Source organism: Furipterus horrens, unplaced genomic scaffold, assembly GCF_987537825.1.
Source record: "Furipterus horrens unplaced genomic scaffold, mFurHor1.1.pri manual_scaffold_2, whole genome shotgun sequence".
In the NCBI taxonomy this organism is placed as follows: Eukaryota; Metazoa; Chordata; class Mammalia; order Chiroptera; family Furipteridae; genus Furipterus; species Furipterus horrens.
Window position 1 is genome coordinate 166,882,215 of NW_028327172.1, and position 23,963 is coordinate 166,906,177.

General features: G+C 42.4%; 1 protein-coding gene across 1 annotated transcript in view; it reads right to left on the minus strand.

Moving 5' to 3' along the window:
- FRAS1 (Fraser extracellular matrix complex subunit 1) overlaps positions 1–23,963 on the minus strand; it is a 461,942-nt gene that overhangs the window by 42,693 nt on the left and 395,286 nt on the right. The window contains exons 50-58 of the mRNA XM_090266724.1: positions 22,568–22,795; positions 19,927–20,040; positions 17,421–17,571; positions 16,198–16,357; positions 13,995–14,163; positions 11,512–11,758; positions 9,923–10,267; positions 4,251–4,411; positions 3,537–3,684 (exon numbers count right to left, since the gene is read on the minus strand). Coding sequence (XP_090122850.1) covers positions 3,537–3,684; positions 4,251–4,411; positions 9,923–10,267; positions 11,512–11,758; positions 13,995–14,163; positions 16,198–16,357; positions 17,421–17,571; positions 19,927–20,040; positions 22,568–22,795 — 1,723 coding nt within the window. The remainder of the gene's footprint in view (positions 1–3,536; positions 3,685–4,250; positions 4,412–9,922; positions 10,268–11,511; positions 11,759–13,994; positions 14,164–16,197; positions 16,358–17,420; positions 17,572–19,926; positions 20,041–22,567; positions 22,796–23,963) is intronic.

Genomic DNA, 23,963 nt, shown 5'->3' on the forward strand with positions numbered 1-23,963 from the left:
TAAAATGACAACAAACTCACAACTATCAACAACTGAATATAAAAAATAAAACAAAATTCAACTAAGCAAACCAGAATAGGAACAGAATCATATGTATGGGGATCATTTGGAGGGTTATCAGCTGGGAGGGGGAAGGAGGAGAAATGGGGATATTGTGCAGGGATTAAGAAGCATAATTGGTTGGTACAAAATAGACATGGGGAAGTTAAGAATAATATAGGAAAGGGCGAAGCCAAAGAACTTATATGCATGACCTATGGACATGAACTAAAGGGGGTGGGATTGCTGGAGGGAAGGGGGGGGTACTGGGCAGAGGGGAGCAAAGGGGAAAAAAACATTGTAACTACTGTAACAACATAATCAATAAAATATACTTAAAAAAAGACTATTGTATATTTTTGCCTCCACTGTTGAATATTAATTGAGCATAAAGGCATGGATTTATTTCTGAGCTCTCTATTCTTTTCCATTGATCTATGTGTCTGCTTCTATACCAGTAGACATGCTGTTCTCATTACTATGTCTTTATAGTATAGTTTGATATCAGGTAGTGTGATAACTCCAACTTTGTTCTTTATTAAGATTCCTGTGGTTATTCAGGGTCTTTTGTTGTTCCCTATACATTTTTGGAATATTTATCCTAGTTCTGAGAAATACACCATTGGTATCTTGATAGGAATTGCATTGAATCTATAGATTGCTTTGGGTACTATGGACATTTTAATAATATTAATTTTTCCTGTCTGTGAACACGGTGTGTGCGCCTATGTATTTGTATCTTCTTCAATTTCTTTCTTCAGTATCTTATAATTTTCTGAGCACAGGTCTCTTACATGCTTGGCTAAATTTATTCGCAGAGCTGTTTTTTCTTTTTTTTTTTTTTTTTGATGCAACTGTCAATGAGATGGTTTTCTTAAATTCTCTTTCTAATAATTCATTATTGGTGTATAAAAATGGAACTGATTTATGGATATTTATTTTGGATCCTGCTACTTTACTGAATTCATTATCAGTTCTAGCAGTTTTTGGTGTAATCATTAGGGTTCTCTATATACAGTATAATGTCATCTTCAAGTAATGGCAGTTTTACTCTTTCCTTTACAATTTGGATGCCTTTCATTTCTTCTTCTTGTCTGATTGCGGTGGCTAGGACTTCCAGTACTATTTTGAATAAGAGTGGTGAAAGTGGACATCCCTGTCTTGTTTCTGATCTTAAGGGAAATGCTTTTAGTTTTTGCCCATTGATATGATGTTGGCTGTAGGTTTGTCATATGTGGCCTTTATTATGTTGAAGTATGTTCACTCTAGTCCCACTGAAAGGGAGACTACATTAACCAATGATAGTCTGATCAGGGGTTAATACCCAAAATTTATAAAGAACTTATAAAACTCAACACCAAAAAAAGCAAATAATCCAATTTGAAAAATGAGCAAAGGACCTGAATAGACATTTCTCCGAAGAGGACATATAGATGGCCAACAGACTTATGAAAAGATGCTCAACATCACTAATCATCAGAAAATGCAAATTAAAACCACAATGAGATATTACCACACACCTGTCAGAAGGACTATCATTAATAAGTCTACAAACAACAAGTGTGGTGAGGATGTGAAGAAAAGGGAATGCTTCTGCACTGTTGGTGGGAATGCAGATCAGTGCAGCCACTGTGGAGAACAGACTGGAGTTTCCCCAAAAATTACAAGTGGAACTGCTTTATGACCCAGTGATTCCATTTCTGCAAATATATCTGAATATATCTGAAACACTGATTCAAAAGACTATATGCAACTCTATGTTCATTGCAGCATAATTCACAATAGTCAAGATTTAGAAGCAGCCCAAGTGCCCATTAGTAGATGAGGGATAAAAAAGCTGTGGTACAATTACACAATGGAATACTACTCAGTCATAAAAAGGAAGGAAATCTTACATTTTGAAATAAAATGGTTGGAAGTGGAGAACATTATGCTAAGTGAAATAAGCTAGTCATATGATTTCACTTATATGTGGAATCTAATTAACAAAATAAGCAAACAAAATATTAACAGAGAACAGACTGACAGCTATTAGGGGAGAGGAGGATAGGGGGTTTCTGTGCAAAAAGTGAAGGGATTAAACAAAAACAAACACACAGACACAATAAGAGTATGGTGATTTCAAGAGGGAAAGGGGGTAGGGGAGGTAGAAAAGGGTAAAGGGAGGATAGATGGTGATGAAAGGAGATTTGACTTGGTGTGGTGACCACACAATACAATATACAGATGATGGGTTGTAGAGTTGTACACCTGAAACCTATATAATTTTATTAACCAATGTGACCCCAATAAATTCAATTAAAAATTTTTAAGAAGCTAAAGTGGTATTCTTTAGGTTTTGTGCTGTCAAAGACACTTTTTTCTTCTTAACGAGGTATTAACCCTCACTGCTACCTACAAACTGAGAGATGGGAGTGGAAGGAAGACTTAATTTTCATAGTACATTTTTTTTGTCATTTTATTTTTTACTATGTAAATGAATACATTATTTAAAATAAATAAAAATATTGAAGATCACTCTGCTGGGCTGCCTGTTCTTTTTTTAGTGACTTTTCATTCACTGTAAGTTTAATTGTGGATTCTATCGTCAACCACTGGGGATGCTGATTAGATCCCTCTGTTTGAGGTACGTTTGCCTTTATCTTCTCCACTCAACTCTAGAATCTGGCAATTCTAAATTTCATCAATTCTTCCTATGAAGCAACTGTTCTTTCCTGTTTATCCTCATGTTACTTAGGTTAAGTCTTCAGTGGAGACTGACATTTTGCTCATATATATAGTGGCTCTTCATTCCTGTACATCATCTATAGGATGGCCAGTATTAGGTTCCTAAAACAAAAACCACACCGCTCTTCTGCTTATAAGCATCTGTTGCGCTTAGGCTGGATAAGACCTCTTTAAAACTCAACTCCAACCTGTCTTTCCATTTCATTTCCTTCTTTTCACCTCCAAACAGGCTCAAAGCAAAAGTAAGCATCTCACTGTTTTCTAACTATGTGTCATTCAAAGTTTTCTACCTTATATATACTATAATCTCTTTATCTGACGAAGCTTTATTTTATTATCCATTAGGTACACTACTATCGCACCTGAAGACTCAGCTTAAATATCAACTCCTTTGTGAAATCTTTTATCATTCTTCCATACAAAGTTACTGTTCAGTTCCATCTGCCCCAACAGTTTTGGATTAATTACATTGTTAGGTCATTTATCATGATATATTCTAATATGAACTTTGAGGACATGGCCCAACCAAGGCTTATATATTTTTTGTATATCTAGCAGAATGCCAGAAACACAATTATTTCTTTTTTCATATTTCTATGTAAAAGTGTGTGCATGCATGTGCTTGTACACACAGAGACACATGCATTCACACACACATACTATGCACATATCTTGAATGAAATGTGAATGAGTTCCAATGTCATACATATGGAAGTTAAGGAAAAAATAGAACTACAGACAACCACCAGCTGGCACCCCCAGTCTCTTACCATCCTGAAATGTGTCATTAATAGCAATGACAGCCTGGAAGGGTTTGGTCAGTTCGGCCCCTTGTGCTGAGCTGAGGAAAACCACAAATGTCTCCAGCCCTTCAATTACTGGATACTGAGTGTCATCCAAGATCGTTAAGGTGCAATCCTAGAAGAAAAGTCAGAACGTTAAATAGATTTATTGTGGTGGTCATTTTACAATATAGCAAATAGTGAATCATTATGTTGTACACCTGAAACTAATATAATGCTAGATGCAAATTACATCTCAATTTAGAATAACTTTAAATTAAAATAAAGAAAAATTCAAGCAAACCTTACTGAAATGCTGAACACAAAACACCCATTGTTTCTGGGAAATTAGGACAAAGGCAACAACTTGCCTTTCTTTAGTGATCTTACATTTTTTTAATCCATAAAATTATACTCTTTTTGTCATATACCCTTAGGTGTTTTGCTTCTAAATAATTTACATCCAGCAAGTGTGGTTTCTACCCTAAATCTGTGGTGCTGGATGTCAGATGCTGCAAATGTCACTTGGAGAGTTTGTAGACAATCTGCCTAGATTTGTTCTCTTGTTTGTATGTTTGTGTTTTTGAAGAAAGGGAAGATAGTACTATTGCAAGGGGAGTTTAGCATCCTCCAGAGAGTTTGGAGAGTGGACCAGACACAACATTAACAGACTCTCCCAGCCTTTCACCACTGTATGCTCACCTGCTCAGTGACACCTGGCCCGAATTCAACCTTCCTAGAGCTGGGAACATAGTCAACTCCCGGAGTGGCAGAAGCTGGATCTGAGGGGCGCGTAGCACACCAGACAGATGTGAAGGTAGAAAGGTCAGTTCCGTGGCGGAAAACTGGGATCTTCACTGTGCCTGAAGTAAGATCATAGAGATGTCCATGGTCAACCTTGAGCCAGAAGATCAGTGGGGCTTCCACAACAACATTTCCTTCACAGCAGTTTAATCCTGCTGGCTTGTCAAATACAACTTTAGGGATGCTCCTGTGCAAGTCCGAGGAAGGCTGAGAGGGATCCCCACTCTTCTATTGACTTCAAGGGGAAGAGCAGACCTGGAGGAGGGCCTCAGGGAGGCATGCTGGAGAGAGAGCCCTTAGGGGAAAGCAGTTTTGTGGCTTCAAAAAGGAGACTGTTCACAGAAGAAGAATGAATTTAAGGGAGAAGATCCATTGAACAACATTTCAAGCCCTTTTTAGGGAGAAGAAACTCAGAGATTAGCGCTTCAGGGATGAACTAGAAAATAGTCAATTAAGAAAGAACCACCAGTCAGGGCACATGACTAGGTTGGACGTCAGGTCCCCAGTTGGGGGCACAAGTGAGAGGCAACCACACAGTGATGTTTCTCTCCCTCTTTCTCCTTCCCCCTCTCTCTAATAAAATAAAATAAAATAAAACAAATAAATAAATAAATTATAAAAAAAAAAAAAAGAAAAAGAAAGAAAGAACCAGTTAGGGGAAGCTATGGGGCCTGAAGCTGAATGTTCCTAATTAAATGTTCCTAACGGGTTTGATTTCCCCATTTTATCTGAGTGGTGCACACATCATTACTTAAACCATATGTGCTTATTGCTTATCTTAGGAATGAAGCTTATCTTCTGGTCCACTGTGACATCATACTTCATAGAGTCCTAATAATATACGTATATATTTTTAGCTATTTTCACAATCAAGGTCAGAGAAAGGTTATATGAAAACCCATCAATCACATTTTTCTAGTCAGTATGTTGCAGAGTGACATGTAGTCATGGCTGGGCATTTGGCGTATGGGGAAGGAAACATGGCATAGTAATAAGGTCTGGCTTTTAATCCCAGCTCTGGCAAATTAACTGCTTGATCTTTGATGATTTATTTAACCTCTCTGGGTCTTCATTTGCTCTCCTCTTTAATGTTATCTTCTCTACAGAAAATTAAATGAGAATGCATGACATGCACATTGCATGGTACCTGGCATTCTGTAAGTACTCAAAAATATTAGTTCCCACTATTCCTCAAAACATCACCTTCAAAGAGGTGAAAGGTCTTGGTCAAGTGGCTCCAATTAGTAGATACTCCTCACAGCTGCTGCCCCTTCTGGTAGTATGTCTGCCAACAGCACACGGAAGACCCCTGTGTATCCAGGAGAGGGTCGAGCCTGCGTGGAAGAAATCTGCCCACCGACTACTTTGGGCTGTTATATGAATGAGAGAGTTTCATTGGAGGAGACACTAACAATTTAGAATTTATCTGTTTTAGCGGCTAGAAGTGTTGTTGTTGTTGTTGTTGTTGTTGGCAGCCGTCCGTCTCGAGAGACGATGGCGTAGCTTCTTGAGAGTCTATCTGCACCGCCGAGAATGGCTGTGCAGTCCGACTCGGGAGTGACAATCCCTGCCGCACTTGTCACAGGTGAAGGCAGATGGCTGTTGTTGCTGCTGTTGACGCTGCTTCCGCCTCGATCTTTTCTGGACCGCCTCCTCGTTGCGCGCAGCCTCTGCGCGTGACGTACCTTGCCTGACTGCGAGCCTCCAGGCTAGGTGGTCGTCTGCTTGAACTTCCCATGTGTTGAGATTGATGGAGTATTGTGTCATGTCCTTTTTGCAGATGTCTTTGAACCGCAGTTTTGGGCGCCCTGTCATCCTCCGGCCTTCTGCTAGCTCGCCGTAGAGGAGGTCTTTGGGGATACGGCCTGCATCCATTCTTTTGACATGGCCGAGCCACCTGAGGCGTCTCTCACTAAGAACTGCATGCAAACTGCTCATGTTGGCTCGCTTCAGCACCTCGGTGTTGGGGACCTTATCCTGCCAGACGACATGCAGGATGCGTCGCAGGCACCTCATGTGGAAGCTGTTGAGTTTCCTTTCGTGCCTTGCGTAGGTGGTCCACGTCTCGCTGCCATAGAGGAGAGTGCTGAGTACGCAGGCTTGGTAGATGCGCAGTCTGGTTTTCTCAGTGAGGCTGGAATTGTTCCACGCTCGCCGGTTCAGTTTGGCCATAACTGTGGCTGCCCTGGCGATTCTCCGATTGACCTCCAAGTCGACTGACAGAGAGCTCGAGATGGTGGACCCGAGGTAAGTGAAGTCGTTGACAACCTCCAGGGTGTATCCGTCGATGGTGATGCATGGGGGAGTCCCCATGCTTTGAGCCATAACGTTCGTCTTCGTCAGGCTGATGGCTAGTCCGAACTCCTTGCATGCGTGGGAAAGGCAAGTGACTAGCTGCTGGAGTCCCTCTTCGGAGTGTGATGTCAAGGCTGCGTCGTCGGCGAAGAGCATCTCACGGATGAGCACCTCTTTGACTTTGGTCTTGGCTCGTAGACAGGCCAGGTTGTAGAGCTTGCCATCGGATCTGGTGTGAATGAAGACACCCTTGCTGCAGTCCTTAAAGGCGTATTGGAGGAGCATGGAGAAGAAGATTCCGAACAGCGTAGGCGCGAGGACGCAGCCCTGCTTTACTCCGCTGCTGACTGGGAAGGCCTCAGAGGTTGCGCCGTTGTAGGACACCGTGCTGTGCATGTTGTCGTGAAAGGACATGACCACAGCAAGCAGATGTGGTGGACAGCCAATCTTCCGTAGCAAGCTGAAGCGTCCGCTTCGACTGACCAGATCAAACGCCTTCGTGAGGTCGATAAAGGCGAGGTAGAGTGGTTTATGCTGCTCGTGACACTTCTCCTGCAGCTGGCGTAGGGAGAAGATCATGTCCACTGTTGAACGGCCAGCTCTGAAGCCACACTGGGACTCTGGGTAGACGCAGGAAGCAAGGGTCTGCAGGCGGGCAAGAGCAACCCGGGCGAATACTTTGCCGACGATGCTGAGGAGAGAGATGCCCCGGTAGTTGTTGCAGTCGCTGCGGTCTCCTTTGTTCTTGTACATGGTGATAATGTTGGCGTCTCTTATGTCCTGGGGGATGTAACCCTCCTTCCAGCAGAGACAGAGTAGATGGTGGAGCGGCTGTAGCAGGACTGGTTTCCCACTCTTTAGGATTTCTGGAGGGATTCCGTCGCTTCCTGGTGCTTTCCCGCAAGCAAGGCGGTCGATGGCTTTGCCGAGCTCTGCCACAGTAGGTGGGGTGTCTAGCTCCTCCATGACTGGTAGGTCTGGGATGGCGTTAAGAGCAGTGTCTGTTATGGTGTTCCTCGTCGCGTACAGCTCGAGGTAGTGCTCGGTCCACCGCCGCATTTGCTGTTCCTGGTCAGTGATGACCTCACCTGTCTCGGACTTAAGGGGGGTGATCTTGGAGGGGATTGGGCCTGTTGCCTTCTTGATACCCTCATACATTCCTCGTGCGTTGCCTATATCAGCGGCTTCCTGGATGCTTCTGCACAGGTTTAGCCAATAGGTGTTGGCACAGTGGCGGGCGGTCTTCTGGACTTTGTTCCTGGCAGCCCGTAGAGCGTGAAGTGTACTGGGAGTGGGCGTGGCCTTGTAAGCCAGTAGGGCCTTCCTCTTAGCCTCGATCACGGGTTCCATTTCTTCCCAGTGAGCCTCGTACCAGTCAGCGTTCTTCCGCTCTTTCTTCCCGTAAGCAATAATGGCGGAGTTGTATATGGCATCGCGGAGACGTGGCCAATTGGATTCGATAATGTCATCTGCCGCCATTCCCTCGCCGAGTGCATCTTCCATCCTGTTGATGAATTGCTGGGTCTTAACTGGGTTGCTGGCACAACTGGTGTTGATGCGTGGGCGACCCTTCATCTTGGAGTGGTGCAACCTCTTCGGCATTATGCGCACCTTGCTTACCACGAGGGCATGGTCCGTGTCGCAGTCTGCACTGTGGTAGCTGCGGGTGAGGAGTGTGCTGCCAATATCCGTTCTTCTGGTGATGACGAGGTCAAGCTGGTGCCAGTGGCGGGAGCGGGGGTGCCTCCATGACACCTGGTGGATCTCTTTGCACTTAAAGAATGTGTTTGTCACGCACAGGCCATGGTGACACGAAAGCTCAAGCAGTCGCTGACCATTCTCATTGATCTTTCCTCTCCCAAAGTTTCCAAGGCAGGTGGGCCAGGCCATGTGGTCGGCTCCTACTCTTGCGTTGAAGTCTCCAAGGAGATAAAGAGCGTTACTTCTGGGGATCTTGGATAACGCTTCATCCAGTGCATAGTAGAACTGTTTTTTCTCTTCGGTGGTGGCGCAGAGGGTTGGGGCGTACGCGCTAAGAATGCTGACTGGGCCGAAAGTTGTTGACAATCGGAGGGTAAGTAATCTCTCTGTGCCTCCTGTGGGTGGCTCTATGGAGTTAACAAGCGTGTTCTTCACAGCGAACCCAACACCGTGCTGTCTTGGTTGGTCCGGAGACTTCCCTTGCCAGTAGAAGGTGTAGTTGGTTTCTCTGATAGTTCCGTTGTCGGCCAACCGGGTCTCCTGTAGAGCCGCAATATCAATGTTTAGTCGTGCCAGTTCCATGTCGATGACGGCGGTTTTCCTGGCATCATTGATCCACGGAAGGTCTGCAGTAAGTCCGGGACACATGGTCCTGATGTTCCAGCTAGCGAGGCGAAGAGCTGGAGGCTTCTTTCTTGTTGTTTGCTTGGAATTGCCTGGTGCGAGTGTTTTGTGGCCCACTTTTCGAGAGACGCCTCTCTGATCCCCACGCACCCAGTGGGGCAGGCGAGCCATGGCGAGACGGCACCTAATTGGCTGGGGGCTGCCCAGCTTGAGGCGGGCGGTAGCTGTCCAGTGAGGTGCGATGACCTCTCCCACCGTCAGAGGAGACCCCTGGCGCTCGTTTCCTTCGCCAATCGGATGAGCTTATAACCGGTATCTGTCTCCTCCCGTGTTGAGTCGACATCTTGCGATGACGCTGGAGTGTCCTCTCCAGTGAAGCTACAAAGCCTGGGCAGGGTGATATGGAGGGTCTGCTGTTGCCCATGCAGCAGACCCCCCCTCTCTTCGCAGCTGAAGGATCCAAGGGGAAAGACAGAGTCAATACAGCTTGGCTTCAGGTGCGCCGCAGGAGTTGCCAGTGTTGACTACAACGTCAAACCGCCTTAGGGACTCCGGCTCCGGATTTTCTGTCGGGGTTTACTCCCTTAGCCTTTCCCCTGAAGAGGTATGCCGCAAGGCTAGAAGTGTACTAAATAGCATATATCCATTCAATGCTTAGAACCATGCTTCCCTTACATACCACAGGGGTCAGCCAAGGAAGCTGTAAGCCAGACCATTCCCTTCCCCGCCATCAGTAACCAGAGCAAGAAAAGTGAATGAAACTCCCTATTCTTCATCTCTTTCCATTCTTGGTCACAATGACTAGCATTATACAATGTCTTAGACCAATAATGGTGTCACTGAGGAATGACATTCACAATATCTTAAGGACATTCTCAAACCTAAGAGGAAATCATTCAAGAAAGAAATCAAGAGATTGGTGATGGAACCCCTGAGATGCTCTTCATTACCTGCATCCTCACTGACAGTGAAAGCCGTGTTGCCCAGAGACACAGTGGATGCATCATTGGGACCACTGATGAGCACCTTGGCCGATGACACCTTTCCAATGCGGGCATTGTCAGAAGCATCTGCCAGGGCAATCTCAAACTCTTCTTCCTCTTCATACTCGCTATCATCAATAAGCATGACATCACAAGTGGACATGGTCACACCAGGCCCGAATATCACACGACTGTCAGCAGACATCCCTCTAGATTTGAAGTCAGAACCCGATTCTAGAGCATAGAGACTGCTTCCCATAGCTGACTTAGGGATGGTATAGCAAGTCACAGATACACTGCTGCTTGAGTCTCCTGAAACACAAAATGGCAAGAAAACCAAAGCATTTGAATGAGTACTTTTCAAATTTTAAAATTTCTGATAAATTAGTAAGCTTGGTTCCCTCTGTCATACTCTGTCACTGCTTGTGTTCACACTCTTGCATGAAACCTTCCTGCATAGCAGTCTCTCTTGAGCTTATGATATAAGCCATTTGAGGAGATAATATATCCCAGATACTTCACCAAACAACTTAAAATGGATTTCCTATTCTGTGAATTTTGTGCTCTGTTAATTCACAAGACTCATTGCCCACCATCTAAGACCACAGCGGGTGGCAAGATAAGAGGCTATTTGGTACTTTAAGTAGCAAAGTAATTGCGTCCTCAAGGTAGTGCTATGAGCACCATTTACTGCTTTTCTGAATAAACTTCTGCACTTTAATGCCCATGGAAAAAACAAGCTTGTTTAAAAATAAAGGAAGACAAAACAAAATCCTCCTCCCTGTACATACAGCATTACTTATTAGTGCTGCCACTGCCCTGGGGGACAGCCTGCTCTGGGCCCAGCTTGCAGGCCCTGAGCAATGAATGAGGGCTTGTTTCTCAAGGGGCACCACCAAGGGTTTGCATTATCTACTGTGTTTGTCATACCAATAACCAGTCAGCAGATTCAATTAAAACCCTGACATAATCACTTACAAGCATTGTGTGGCTTTGAATGAAGTTTAAATTTCCATGTGTTTTAAAGTTTCAATATTGCACAATCATGAATCCATAGGATCTTTGGTTTGATTTTCAGCCCCTCAAGAACTGACCTTTAGTTCCTACATGCAGTTTATTTCTCATCTGATCTCTCTATATGTGACATTTATGTAAGGAAATCTTTAAATACATTTTCTGTCTTTCAAGAACTAAGATGGGAAATCAGTTCCTATAAACTATAACTTCCTTCCTTGACCAAGGCTATAAATATTTTATGGATTGGGTGACTGATTAAGAATCCTGAGTACATGAATATTTGCAAGACCAAATATAAACAGTCTTTTAGTCCCATTAAAGAATAATGGGTGTGCTAATAACTTCAACAAGAGAAGCTTTCGACAGTACTCAAGTAGATAGGATCTTTATTAGGATTGTGCTGTGGATTTAAATGAGTTAATACATGTAAAGTATGTACACACAGGACTTAATATGGTACATGAACATTTGGTACATAAAAGGGACTCAATAAACCTTAGCTATTATATAGTTCTTTGTCACCTTTGGCGCCAACAGACCTTTTCTTTCAATAGGTGCAAATAGAAAACCAGCACTCTCGTTGACCCGGTAGGTCTTCTTATCAAACTCTAATGTGGGTTCGTCCTCAGTGTCATTGATAATGACCTTCGCCTGGGTGAACTCCCCTAGTAGGGCATATGCTGGCATGCTGAGCTCCACTGTGAAACTCTCAATGTTCTCAAACACGTCATCATCATTGATGACAATGGTGCAGGATTTGGTGTCCTCTCGCTCATCAAACTGCACCTGTCACAAAGGAAACAATAAGGTGTTAAGCTACGCCTCAGCATCTCCTGCTCTGCCCCCACAGGGTGTCATGGGAAAAGAGGGTCCAAGTCCAGTGAGCACTGAATGCAGTAGCTGGTTCTTCTAGCCCCAACTATTTGCTATATCACCTGGAACACGTGGCTCCCTCTTCCCATTCTTCATCTGCAGCTGGGACTGATTTACTGAATAGGGACATGGAAGTTGAAGATATCATCCTTTACCATTTGGTGATTGTAGTAAAACATGTAGGTAACTATTCATATCTTGTTTTGTTAACTCAGTTGGGATAGCAAGATTCATTTCATTACTTAGAGCTCCTTCCATCTGCAGCAAATTTAACTGGAAAGATATTTGAACTTGGAGTGTGAAGTTCTAGGCTAAAGTCCTGGTTTTGTTAGTTCCAAGCTGAATCAGGCTCTGAAACCTGACAAACATCAGCTGATTCCTCAACAGTTAAATAACAATAACAATACTCCTATTTCCCATACTTATTGGGAGGACTAAAGGAGACAATGTATAATGAAAGCACTAAGTTTATTTTAAAGCACTAAAAATATGCAAGATATTAACCTATTACCATCATCATATTATTTTACAAAGAAAACTGACATAGAATCTGAATTTACTGTATAATGAAGTTTGAATTCAGGAAAAGTCACACTGTGAATAAGTCAGACTAAATTTTAACTTTATATTTGAGTAGAACCTTTGCCAATAAGATGGGTTAGATCTATAATATGAATAAGTTTAGCCTGGTACAAAAGAGAGAGAAATTACTTATGTGCATATAATTGTGAAACTTATAAGGATTTATTATAGTTTTACTTTGTCTAAAAATAAAAGAGGAAGATAAAAACCTTCTAATGGAAACAAGGCTATAGATTTGTTCAAATTGAAAGGGCAGGAAATGGGCCTGGAATGCACTTTGTGTAAACAAGACAAGTGAAACGTGTAAAAATAGTCATAAACCTCTAAAACCACATAATTTCCATCAACAGAAATTACTATCTAATCAGCTAATCAAATTTTTACTAAGCTCCACATTTCAAAACACTCCCAACAAAATGAAACACTCCACAGATCTCTATTTAGGATCTAGAACATACTTCCTTTTATCTTTCTTTGAAATACAGGAGTACATGCCTCTTTTTATCGTTTTATTAAAAGACTCTTTACCTTATCTCTTCTTTCTATAATTCCTCATTTAAATTTGACATAAGCGGCCTTAGCTGCGCCCAGCTGAAATGCCTCAGAGAGATCCCACCCCTCTTATGATTTCTGTTGTTTATGTTGCCATTAGAATAATGAATTACTTTGAAAAAACATTTAATAAATACCTAACAAGTGCCAGGCATTGTGCCATTCATAAAAGATGACAAATAGAGGGCATTCTGCTGTAAAGGGGGTTCTGTTTAAGTCCCCTCCTCTCTCTTTCACTTTCATTCTCTCCCTTTGCTCTCTCTCCCTCATACCCTGGCACTAATTACCACCGCTGCTATGTAGATACTTACAGATTTTTCTCTCTACCTGAGAATTCCTCTCTGTACTCCCTACCAATGTATGTAGCTGTCCACTGGTTGTCTCAAAGGCAACTCACACTCAAAGCAAAGCCAAGATCACCCCCTCACCAAACCTGTTCCTCATGTGGTGTCCCTTCTTAGCAAGGGGCGTCACCATCAATTTTCCCCTTCTGTCCCACTACCTAATGCACTGCTAAATCCTTTCTGTTGCTGACTTGCTCATCTGTTAAATCCACCCACTTCTCTCCGTATAATTGCACTTGTTCACTTTACAATTTCAACTTAAACTCCCATCATCTCTCACATAGCCCACCCAAGAGCTTCCCAACTAGTTTCCCCAAGCATGCTCTCTCTCTCCCTTCAAGTAAAGAAGGCAGAGAAAAAGGGTTAGGACTCCAAAGGCTGAATGTAGAACACGACGCTTTGGAGACTTTTTTTTTTTTGTAATGAAGCAAAATGTAAAGACTGAGAAGTTAGACACCACTTCAGCTTTGGCAGTGAGAATGTCAATGGAGATGATGCAGACCGTGAAGAACAAAGTACTGTGGGAAAGGAACACAGGAAAATTACTTGAGGAAAGATGCCAATGGAAAGGGATGTGGGTTAAAAAGAAGTGAGAACGTGCCACAGTAGCCACAACCACGTCATAGCTCTCGCAGGCAGTTCAGGAGTCAGAGACCCCCTTGCACACCTACCTGGCCAGCATATTCCACGTAGTCCTGCTGCCCAGGCTGGGAGCTGAGCCTGGAGCTGGAGCTGGCAGTGCCTTGCTCCGTGTGACACAGGACGATGGCGTATTGGTTCAGGTTCCCAGTCCTCTGCACTGTAACGCTGACAGACCCCGCCTTCTCACTGACATTGTAGCTAGAAACACACAAAAAGGTAGTCTCTGAAATCCTGCCCCTGGGCTATAAAGAGTCGGCCTGTTTAATGCCAATCTCTTCTGGTTTGTTTACGGCATCGGGCACTTTAGAGAAGAGGAAGTCTGATTACTCTAAGAAGCTGGGTTGCAAATTAAGGAAATGTGTTCACCTGGGGCAGTCACAGTGCCAAGTGACCGTGGAAGCTGTGGATGTAGAACGGTACCTTCCTCGTTTTCAAAGAAAGTGGGAAGTCATTTAGAAGTCGGCAACACAAAGGAGCTATGAACTTCGTATTTCAGAACATGGAGAAATGACGGTCTCTCCCTAGTGCTGTAGACTAATCAGCATAGGTCAGCGGGTTCCTAGGGAAAATACTGCTTGGAAAGCAGTGACTTAGCTCAGGTGGGGACTGACTGGATCAGATCTCCAGGACATGTGTAAGGTGTGGAGAGGAGTCAGGGCAGTGCCGGAGGTAAGAAAATGAGAACTGGGCCTAGGTGACACAGGCGATTAGACAAATGGAACTTTATGACAGCAGGGAAGTTGGCACGGTGCTATGGGCTAAATGGTTGTGTCACCCTCAAATTCATGTTGAAATCCTAAGCCCCCCATGTGATTACAATAGGAGGTGGAGCCTTTGGGAGGTGATTAGCTCAAAAGGATAGAGCCCTTATAAATGGGATTAGTGCACAGCATCTAAAACTGTGGGAAATAAAATCCACCTACTCAATGGTATTCTATTGTAGCAGCCTGAATGGACTAAGACACAGAGCTAACTAAGCTTGCTGCTAGGAATTTGTATTGCTTTTGCAAAATAGGAGGCAAACTATGCCAGTGCTATTAATTTATATTAAGCATTCAGTGAGTGGTGCATCAGCTGGGCTTTGTTTTTCATCACCAAGGATGGGCATTGGACCTGGGCTTGTGTCTTCTTTCTGTGAGGGTGGCAGGCACAGTGCCTCAATGGGATGGTCCTTGGTAGCTTTGGGGGCCCTCTATACTATTTAGTCCATTAGACATTAGAGGGTTTCCAGCAGACACAATCAGTCTCATTCAATTAATTTTGAAGGAGATAAAAAAGAGACAGGGGGGCGTAAATAACAGCAAAACATTACACATATAAAAGTTGATTCTAATTTTCCACTAATTCTCCAAGCATGTGTGAGTAAGAATAGAATAGCCTACATGTGGGGCACATAAACCCAACTTTGTATGTTTTCCCTTCTCCCCCTAAGTTCCAGTTTTCCTATGACTTATCATGAAACTGATTTCTTAGAGTAGTGAGTCTCTGAAGTGTAGATTTAAAGAATTATTCCATCCACAAAAATTATAATCCTAGTTATAATTTAACCTATAAAATCAGCACTGTGCTTGCCCCCTTTATCAGTTGGTTCCTCTCTGGTTGCCTCTCAACTCCCCAACAGACTATGAAAGCATGTTAAAGAGCTGTCTGCATTAAGCTATGAATTTGTCCCTGAAGATATATGATCCTATGAATACCAAAAAAGCTAGGGAGAGAATATGAGCTTGAGAACAGAGAGAATGTAGATGGAAGGCAAAGATGTTGTTCTTCTGGGCCAGTGATTATTTGCCGAACTTGAATGTGTATTCTCCCCCTAACAGTTCTACTGGATTAACTTCTCAGACTGGAAGACGAAAAGCAAAAGTACTTAGTGGAGAGGCAGTAAAGCACAATGGTGAAGATCATTGGGCTTAAATCCTGGTTTCACTGCTGATTAGCTATGTGACTTTGGACAAGATACTTAACTTTTTCCTGTCTCTATGTTTTTTTGTGCTGTAGGGTTAACAATAGTATTCATCTCATAATTGCAAGTATCAAACAAGGTGATATAGGCCAAGTACCTAGTACAGTGCCTGGAACATACAGCATTCAAGAAATATTTAGTACAATTAGTTTTTTATTATTATTGTTATCAGCACCACCATTATCAGACAACTACAGCAGACCCACAGGGTGCACCATCCCAACTCCTCTGCTTGCCTGATTCAATTCTCAGGAAGAACATACAATTACCTGGTATGTTTAAAGCTGATGAGGGACCACTGGATATGGAAGACATTGTCGCTGACCACATTGGGTTTACTGTCTCTCACCAGAAACTGAAAACTATCCACCATCTCATGGATCTTCTCCTCGTGCAACACGTAATGAATCAACCCCAAGTTCACATCCTCTGTGAGAAAAAAGACACAGGGAATTAACCCAGGGTTGTAAAAACAGCCTCATAGATGCCCACACCGACACATTCACTTTATTCTTCTAATGGGTCATAGATAAACTTTGTGGTCTCAAGAACAAATAAATGTTTCTGCCAGATGTAAAAATAAGATCCTGTAGCTTTGTGCTACAAAAGGCCGCCTTTATGTACAGGAAATACCCTACACTGTTGTAAAGTGAGAATGCCAGGGTTTCAGCAAAAAATCACTTTAATAAATGCCTATGAAATGTTAGAGGCAAATCTGAGAGCTGATGGAGAAAAGCCTTCGACCACTTCCTCTGTGTATAAATATGCTCATATCCACACTACTCCCTTCTCAATAAGGTTCTTTGGAAGAAGAGAAAAGCTAAGGAAAGCTGAGATCAGATTAATACAGCACCCATGCAAGGCACAGATAACATAGCATAGAGGAGCACATGAGACTGAGGACAGTGAGGAACAGGAAATACGGCACATGACTTGTAACATGCATTTCCTCAGTAATCGCTCCCAATCAGGTCCCTCCTCAAAGATGGCTAGAAGACTCCAAAAAGCTTCTGAAAAGCTGAAATACAGAATAGTCTGCTTGATATGATTCAAAACAGGAAAACATTTCTACTAAGGAATCTACCCATGTTGATTAAAAAAAAAAAATCCATGACCCCTAGAGGACAAAAAATAAACCACACAGGATCACAGATCTTTCATAAAGTCTGGTGGCTATTTTAAAAGAAAACCAAGCAGTATCACATGATCCCTTTCAGCAAATCTGGCCCAAACCTAAAGTAATTTGGGAGCTGAGGAAGCATAGTAAAGATGATTTTTGGGGGGGGGGGAGGGGGGACATAATTCAGAGTTACAGGAAAAAAATATCAGAGAAGTAAAATTCCAAAGTTGGATGGTTAAACACTAAAGGATCAATTTGTTTGCAAATAGGTAACATAGGGGTGAGAAGCCAGCAGTGGCTGTAGTATCAGGGAGGTAGGAAGAGTAGTGTTAGAATAGGTTCCTCCCATTTCCCGGGTCCCAGAGTCTGCACCCTGTGTGAACGTCACAGCCGCTCTGCCAGGCTGCAGCTTGTTCTCCACGTAGCCATGCTGTGGGCCCCTTGAGATCTCATAGACAAGCTGCAGGTCCTCCGTGTCTGGGTCCATGGTCAGCAGTTCCTTCTTGGTGATCCAGTTGGTTGCCTGGAATAGAAACACATTAAATTTAATTCCTGAGGTGGGAATAAAACAAGAACAAGACCCTGTGACTCCGGTTTAATTCAGTTCAACAATGATTTACGGAGTGCATTTACTGAATGGAAAACTCTGTCAGTACTGAAGAGGCTAGGAGGATAAAAACCATCCAGCCTCTGACCTTGACATGTTCACACTTTATTGGGAAAGAAAGGCTGATAAGCAAGGTAGTTGTTGCAAGAGCTATATCGGGAAATACAAAAGAGTGCTATATACTTTTGGGGAGCGGGAGAGATTAATTCCATCTGAACTGGGGAAGGAAGGATTTGAGATGGTGGTATTTGAGTTTGGCCTTTAAAGAAGGTTGGGACTTTTAAAGAATGATACTATACAGGAAAGATGGCCATTTTATATCTTAAAGGAGTCAGCCGCAATGCTGGCAATTGAGTCAGATAAATATGATGCCCTAATTTTACTCACATATACTGCCTCAATTAACAAATATTTAACGAGAGCAAAGGTTTGAAAGAAAAAAGGGTTGGTCAATAGTATTAAATGTTACTAGCTCCAGTAAAGTAAGGACATATAAGTGACCTTTAAACTTGACAAAATAGAGGTGAGTGTGACTTTGACAAGAGTCTATCCCTGCAGAAGGGTAGGGGTGGAAAGCAGAAAACTAACTGCAAAGTGTTGAGAAGAGAATGGGAAAGTCCTGAATATGGAAAAAAATAAAATAGTGCAAAAGGTTTGTACTAATTTTGTTTCACGTATTTAAAAATTCCAGTTAAGTCAGTGGAAAGCTATAGTCCAATAGCTACATATACAGGCATATCTTGTTTTATTGTGCTTCACAGATGTTGTGTCTTTTAAAAATTGAAGGCAAGACCTTCCACCAGCAAAAAAGATTATGACTCTCTCTCCTCTGATACTCACGTTACTGCAGTGGTCTGCAACTGAACCCACATGACCTCTGAGGTGTGCCTGTACAACCAACTAATCCGCTCCATGGAGATGAGAAAATCCACATTTCAGAGGGAATATCACATGCAGAAGAAAGAAACCAGTTCCCAAACTGAACTGAAGAACTGTGTGTGTTTGGGTGTGGACAGGAATTTAACGCTAGACATGTTACCAGGAGAGAATTATGGCATATCTTAAAATGACCAAATTGGGATTTCGACAAAGGAGAAAGAAATTTCTGAAGTATTCCTCTGAGGACACCTACAAAAATACTTCCTTCCCATCAATGGCACATTCCAGATGCTTACCAAATCCATCCTTCCGTTCTGCTAGTTAATAAACTTCTGGCTGAGCCCATGACTGCCCAGGTAGTGGCTCTGTTTCCCAGCCTCCCATGCAACAGATGGGCGCATACGACCAATTTTTGCCAAAATAATATGAGTGCAAGAGATGTGTTTAATTTCTGTATCACTTGCTGAAATACACGCCTTGCTCTCTACTTTTCTGTTTTCCTCTTCTCGTGGGCTTGAATATTGATGAATAATTGCAGAGATTTGGCTATGGTCAATAGCAACAAGCCAATGATGGCAGAACAACAAGACAGAAGGAATCTACATCTCTGAATCTTCAGATAGAGCCCTAGAATTCAACCCTGTACGTAGGGGGGCAAAAAACATTGGTTGGCCAAAAAGTTTTTTTTTTTTTCTTTCTGTAACATGGCTCTAGTAGCACTTAGTTGTCCTTAACTTCATTTGAAACAATTTTGTTAGATTGTATTGTGACAGCTGTCATATCAGTGTGCATATTTTAAAAACTTATCAAAATTGGTGAATTTTTGCGTAGCCATTTTAATATTGAAAGTGGAAGAAAATAAACAACATTTTTGCCATATTATGCTTTATTTCAAGGAAGGTAAAAAGGCAACCAAAACTCAAAGAAAGATTTATGCAGTGCATGAAGAAGGTGCTCTGATTGATCAAATACGTCAAAAGTGGTTTGTGAAGTTTTGTGCTGGAGATTTCTCGCTGGACATACTCCATGGTCGGGTAGAATAGTTGAAGTTCAAAATAACTGAAAATAATCAACGTTATATGACATTGGAGATAGCCAACATACTCAAAATATCCAAATCAATATAGTTATTGGTGAAAATGAAAAATGTGTCTTGAATTTTATGGTAAAAACTAAAACTTTTTGACCAACCTAATAACTGTTAAGCTACTACATTTTGGGAGTCGATTTATATGAACATGTTAAACTACAATCAAATTCATGAAGGTCTCCAACCTTAGGAATATCAGCTCACTTAGCAATGAACATGGCTTGAACTGGAGTTCTATTCATAAGTTATCTTCAGGATCAAGGCTATTGCCCAAGTTGGTTAGTGTGATGAAAAGGCATTACCTTGCCATCCATATACTCCAGCCACTGGAGCCCCAGGTTGGTAACAATTCTAGGGGTGCCATCGTCTACTGGGAGGATGTCTACTTGGAACTGCTGAGGTGCTGCTGTCATAATCTGTTGGGGAAACCAAAAACAAAAAACAAAAACCTCAGTATTACTGACATCTGAAATGTGTCAGGTCCAGAACCCCTGAAATCAGCTGAAACTTCAGAATGGGCAACTGAGCTGGTTTCCATCACTGAACACCACTTGGCAGGAGGCTTAAGGGAGAATAGTGATTGATAAAGGAAACAATATGAGAAGAAAGGCAAGAAATAAGTGGCACTCTCGCTGGAAGTTCACCTGCTATGGAAGTTGACTTTTACACACCTATGTATTCTTTAGTGAGTTCAATATTACCCTGAGGTGAAACAATAAACAAATCATTTTCCTTTCAATAACTCTTGTTAAAATTTTCCTGAGAGGCAGACAAAAACCATCATTAAAATGTTAATGTCAAAGTCTCCAGGTGGAACCCTGCCAGATGTAAATAAAAAGAGGTTTCATGGGAAGAAATTTTTTTTTCTTTCCTTTTTTTATTTTTGAGACAGAACTATCCATACGGGGGAAAGGGGTAGAAGAAATTAAGAATAAAAGCATTTGTGGAAATAGTGAAGAGAAATTTTGGCTTATAGTTTCATTCTCACCCAGACAGATACACACACACATACACACAACACATATGTGGTGAATGTGACCCAGCACCTCAGTTTCTAAGGGGGATAAGGCAGGCTGCCAGGCAGGGCCACAGATGCTGGTTCTTCAGTCTCCTACCACCTCCTCTTCTAAGTAATTCACATTTTTAAAATAACACAGTCCCTTTGGAGACCTGCTGCGACCTTTTATGCTTATCAGAGTGGTAGCACTCCTGCTGATTTATTCTAAAATCTCTTCTCTTCTGAAAGTCACACTAACTGGGGAGCAGCTGCAGTTTGGGGGAGAGAAAAAATGAAAGCGATGAGCTGCTAGGTGGTGCTGCTGTGCAGACACCGAAGGGGAGGGAAATCCCGAGAGCCATCCTACCCACACTTTGCCCAGCTGGGAATGCCCTTCTCACAGGCTGTCTGCCTCTAAAGGATGCAGAAACAACTTTCTTCCACAAAGGAATCATTCCCATTCACCATCAAAATGGGAGAGGAATGTTGCAGGACAAAGAAGCTGACCCTTTCGTGATCCTGGAAGCATGCTAGCTGTGATTGCGTAGCTCGCTGAAACTGCTTCTGCAGAGTCAGAAACAGATGCCTGAGATGTAGGAGTGTCCATGGGTCTCACCAGAGTTGCAGTTATTCCCGGGGGAGGGTTATGAGCCTGCAGGAGACCCAGCTAAGGAAGGAAGGAAGGAAGGAGGAAAAATAGCAGGGAAGGTAGTGGAGGGGCTCTCTTAATGGTTCTTTCAGACACCTGAATAATAGAAGGGAACAATTCTCTTTAAGGAAGTAAATCCTGATGGCTGCATGGCCTCAAAAGAAGAGTCTTTACCTGTTTCACCTGCTGGTCCTAAAATGATGGCACTGAGGATGATTACAGCCACAGCTGATGGGATGTTTCCTCTGAAGGGCACTGGGCGAAGTGCTTTATGTATATCAGGAAGGTAGGTGTCACCCCCATTTTACAGATAGAGAAACTGAGGCTTAGAAAGGTTAACTGATTTACAAAGTCACTCAACTAATTACTGGCAGAGCTAGAATTTAAATCAGTGTCTTTAAGATGTAAAAGCCATACTCTTTTTTTTTTTTCAGAGAGAGAGAGAGAGAAACATCTATGTGAGAGAGAAAGATTGAGTTGCCTCATACACTCCCCAACTGGGGACTGAACTCACAACCTAGGCATGTGCCCTGACTGGGAATCAAACCCATGACCATCTGGTTTATGGGATGGCACTCCAACCAACTGAGTCACACCATCCAGGGCAACCAATGCTCCTTTTTTTTCTTTAAATTTTATTATTTGTTAGAGAAAGGGGAAGGTAAGGAGAAAGAGAGGGACAGAAACATGAATACAAGAGAAACATTGATCGGCTGCTTCTTGTATGCTCCCCAACTGGGACAGACCTGCAACCTAGGCATGTATCCTGACTGGGAATCAAACCAGTGACCTTTCACTTTGTGGGATGCCCAATCAACTGAGCCACACAAGTCAGGGCAAGCCATACTCTTAATGAGACTGAAACTTTGGCTGACTGAAGGGACATGTAGAAGAGAAAGACAATCTAGAACTATATGATATTACTGAAAAAGAGATGAAAGAAAAATGAAAGAACTAAAGGGTGGGTAAAGGAAAAGGAGAACTAATATCACAATAATAACAGTAATTCTCAATTTCTACTGAAAGTGCTCATGATTTGCCAACATTATTAAATACTTCATGTAGATCACCTCTTTGATCCATAGTCTCAGTGATGCTGGTGATTATTATTAAACCCATTTTACAGATTTAAAAAAAAAGTGGAGGCTTAGAGAAGTTAAGTAATTTTCTCAAGAACAATTAATAAATGACAGAACAAGACTCAAGCAAGGCTATCCTTGGCCTTAAAGTGCCATGTTCTGGCTCTGGACAATCTCTGGCTTGCTTTGCTGGGCCTCCCTCTCTGTTTTCACCTCACCTCTTTCCCGCCTTCCTCGATAATAAAGAAGGGATTCGTCCCATCAGCAACAGTGAAGGTGAAGCGGTCTTTGAGGGAATTGCTGCCATCATGGCTGTAGCTGACACGGTTCTGGTAAATGTCTTCCATGGTGAAGGTGGAGGTGTGCTGGAAGTGTTGCCCACTGGGGGTTCGCTCAATGATGCCATGACGTGGGGGCTGCACAATGGTGAAAGTGACAAACTCGGCCTGTCGAGGAGGTGAAATGCAAGAGAAGGGAAATTCTTAAGAGAAACCAGATGTGTCAGTGATGGACAACAGGCAGTCAAGTGTAGCCAAACCTAAAGACATTTATAAAGTGAGGATTGCTTTTTCTTTATAGATATAGAAAATAAAGTTAAGGGGAGAAATTACATTGGTTGCTATAACTGAGCTTATATTCTGGTGTCTTCGATTGTAAGACTAAGACATTTATATTTATCCATTGGGGGTCAGAGGAAAACCTGAATCTAACCTCTCCAAGGATGATAGGAACTAGACCTTTTAAAAATATTCATTTCCTTTTGATACATTTCCCCCCACTTTCCCCAAATTTTAATATACAGAATCCCATAGGCATCAGAACAGAGGTTTACTTCCCATTTCTAATCACTGCTTCTAGGGTGACACATAGAAGCAAAAATAAAGAGACAGAAAACCCCACTCAAGACTTTCCAATGATTTCCTACCAACTTACAATAAAGTGAAAAGGCCTAACCTGGACCAACAAGGTCCTCTTTGATATGGTCCCACGACTCCTCTCTGGGCCCACTCTTCCCCTCTCATGCTTGTTCACTAGGTTCCAGCCTCTTAGCCTCTTGTCGTAACTAAAAAGTTTCTAAACACATTTGACCACAGGGCCTTTGCACTTCAAGTTCTTCTGCCCAGAGAGTGATGCTTCCAGATGATTGTATAGCTTGTTCTTCTACTTTATGATATCTTTGCTCTTCAGAGAAGGTTTCCCTGACCACACTGTTTAAAACATGACACCCATCAGCCCTGGGCAGGTAGTTCAGTTGGTTAGATCATCATCTCAATCCACCAAGGCTATGGGTTCAATCCCCAGTCAGGGCACATACAAGAATCAACCAATAAATGCGTATAAGTAAAAAACATATTGATGTTTCTTTCTCTGTTTCTCTCTCTTAAAAAAAAGAATAAATAAAATAGCACACCCATCCATCTCTATCTCCTTTATCTTGCTTTAGTTTTATTGAGAGCACTTATAATATCTGACATGATATTATACGTTCTTTCTCCTATAGTCTGTCCTCATAACCAAAGGCTGAAAACTCCCTAAGGCTGGAACTTGATGTGTTTTGTTCACAGTTCTGTCTTTTGCAACTAAAGCAGAGCCCAGCATTGGTAGGTGATCAGT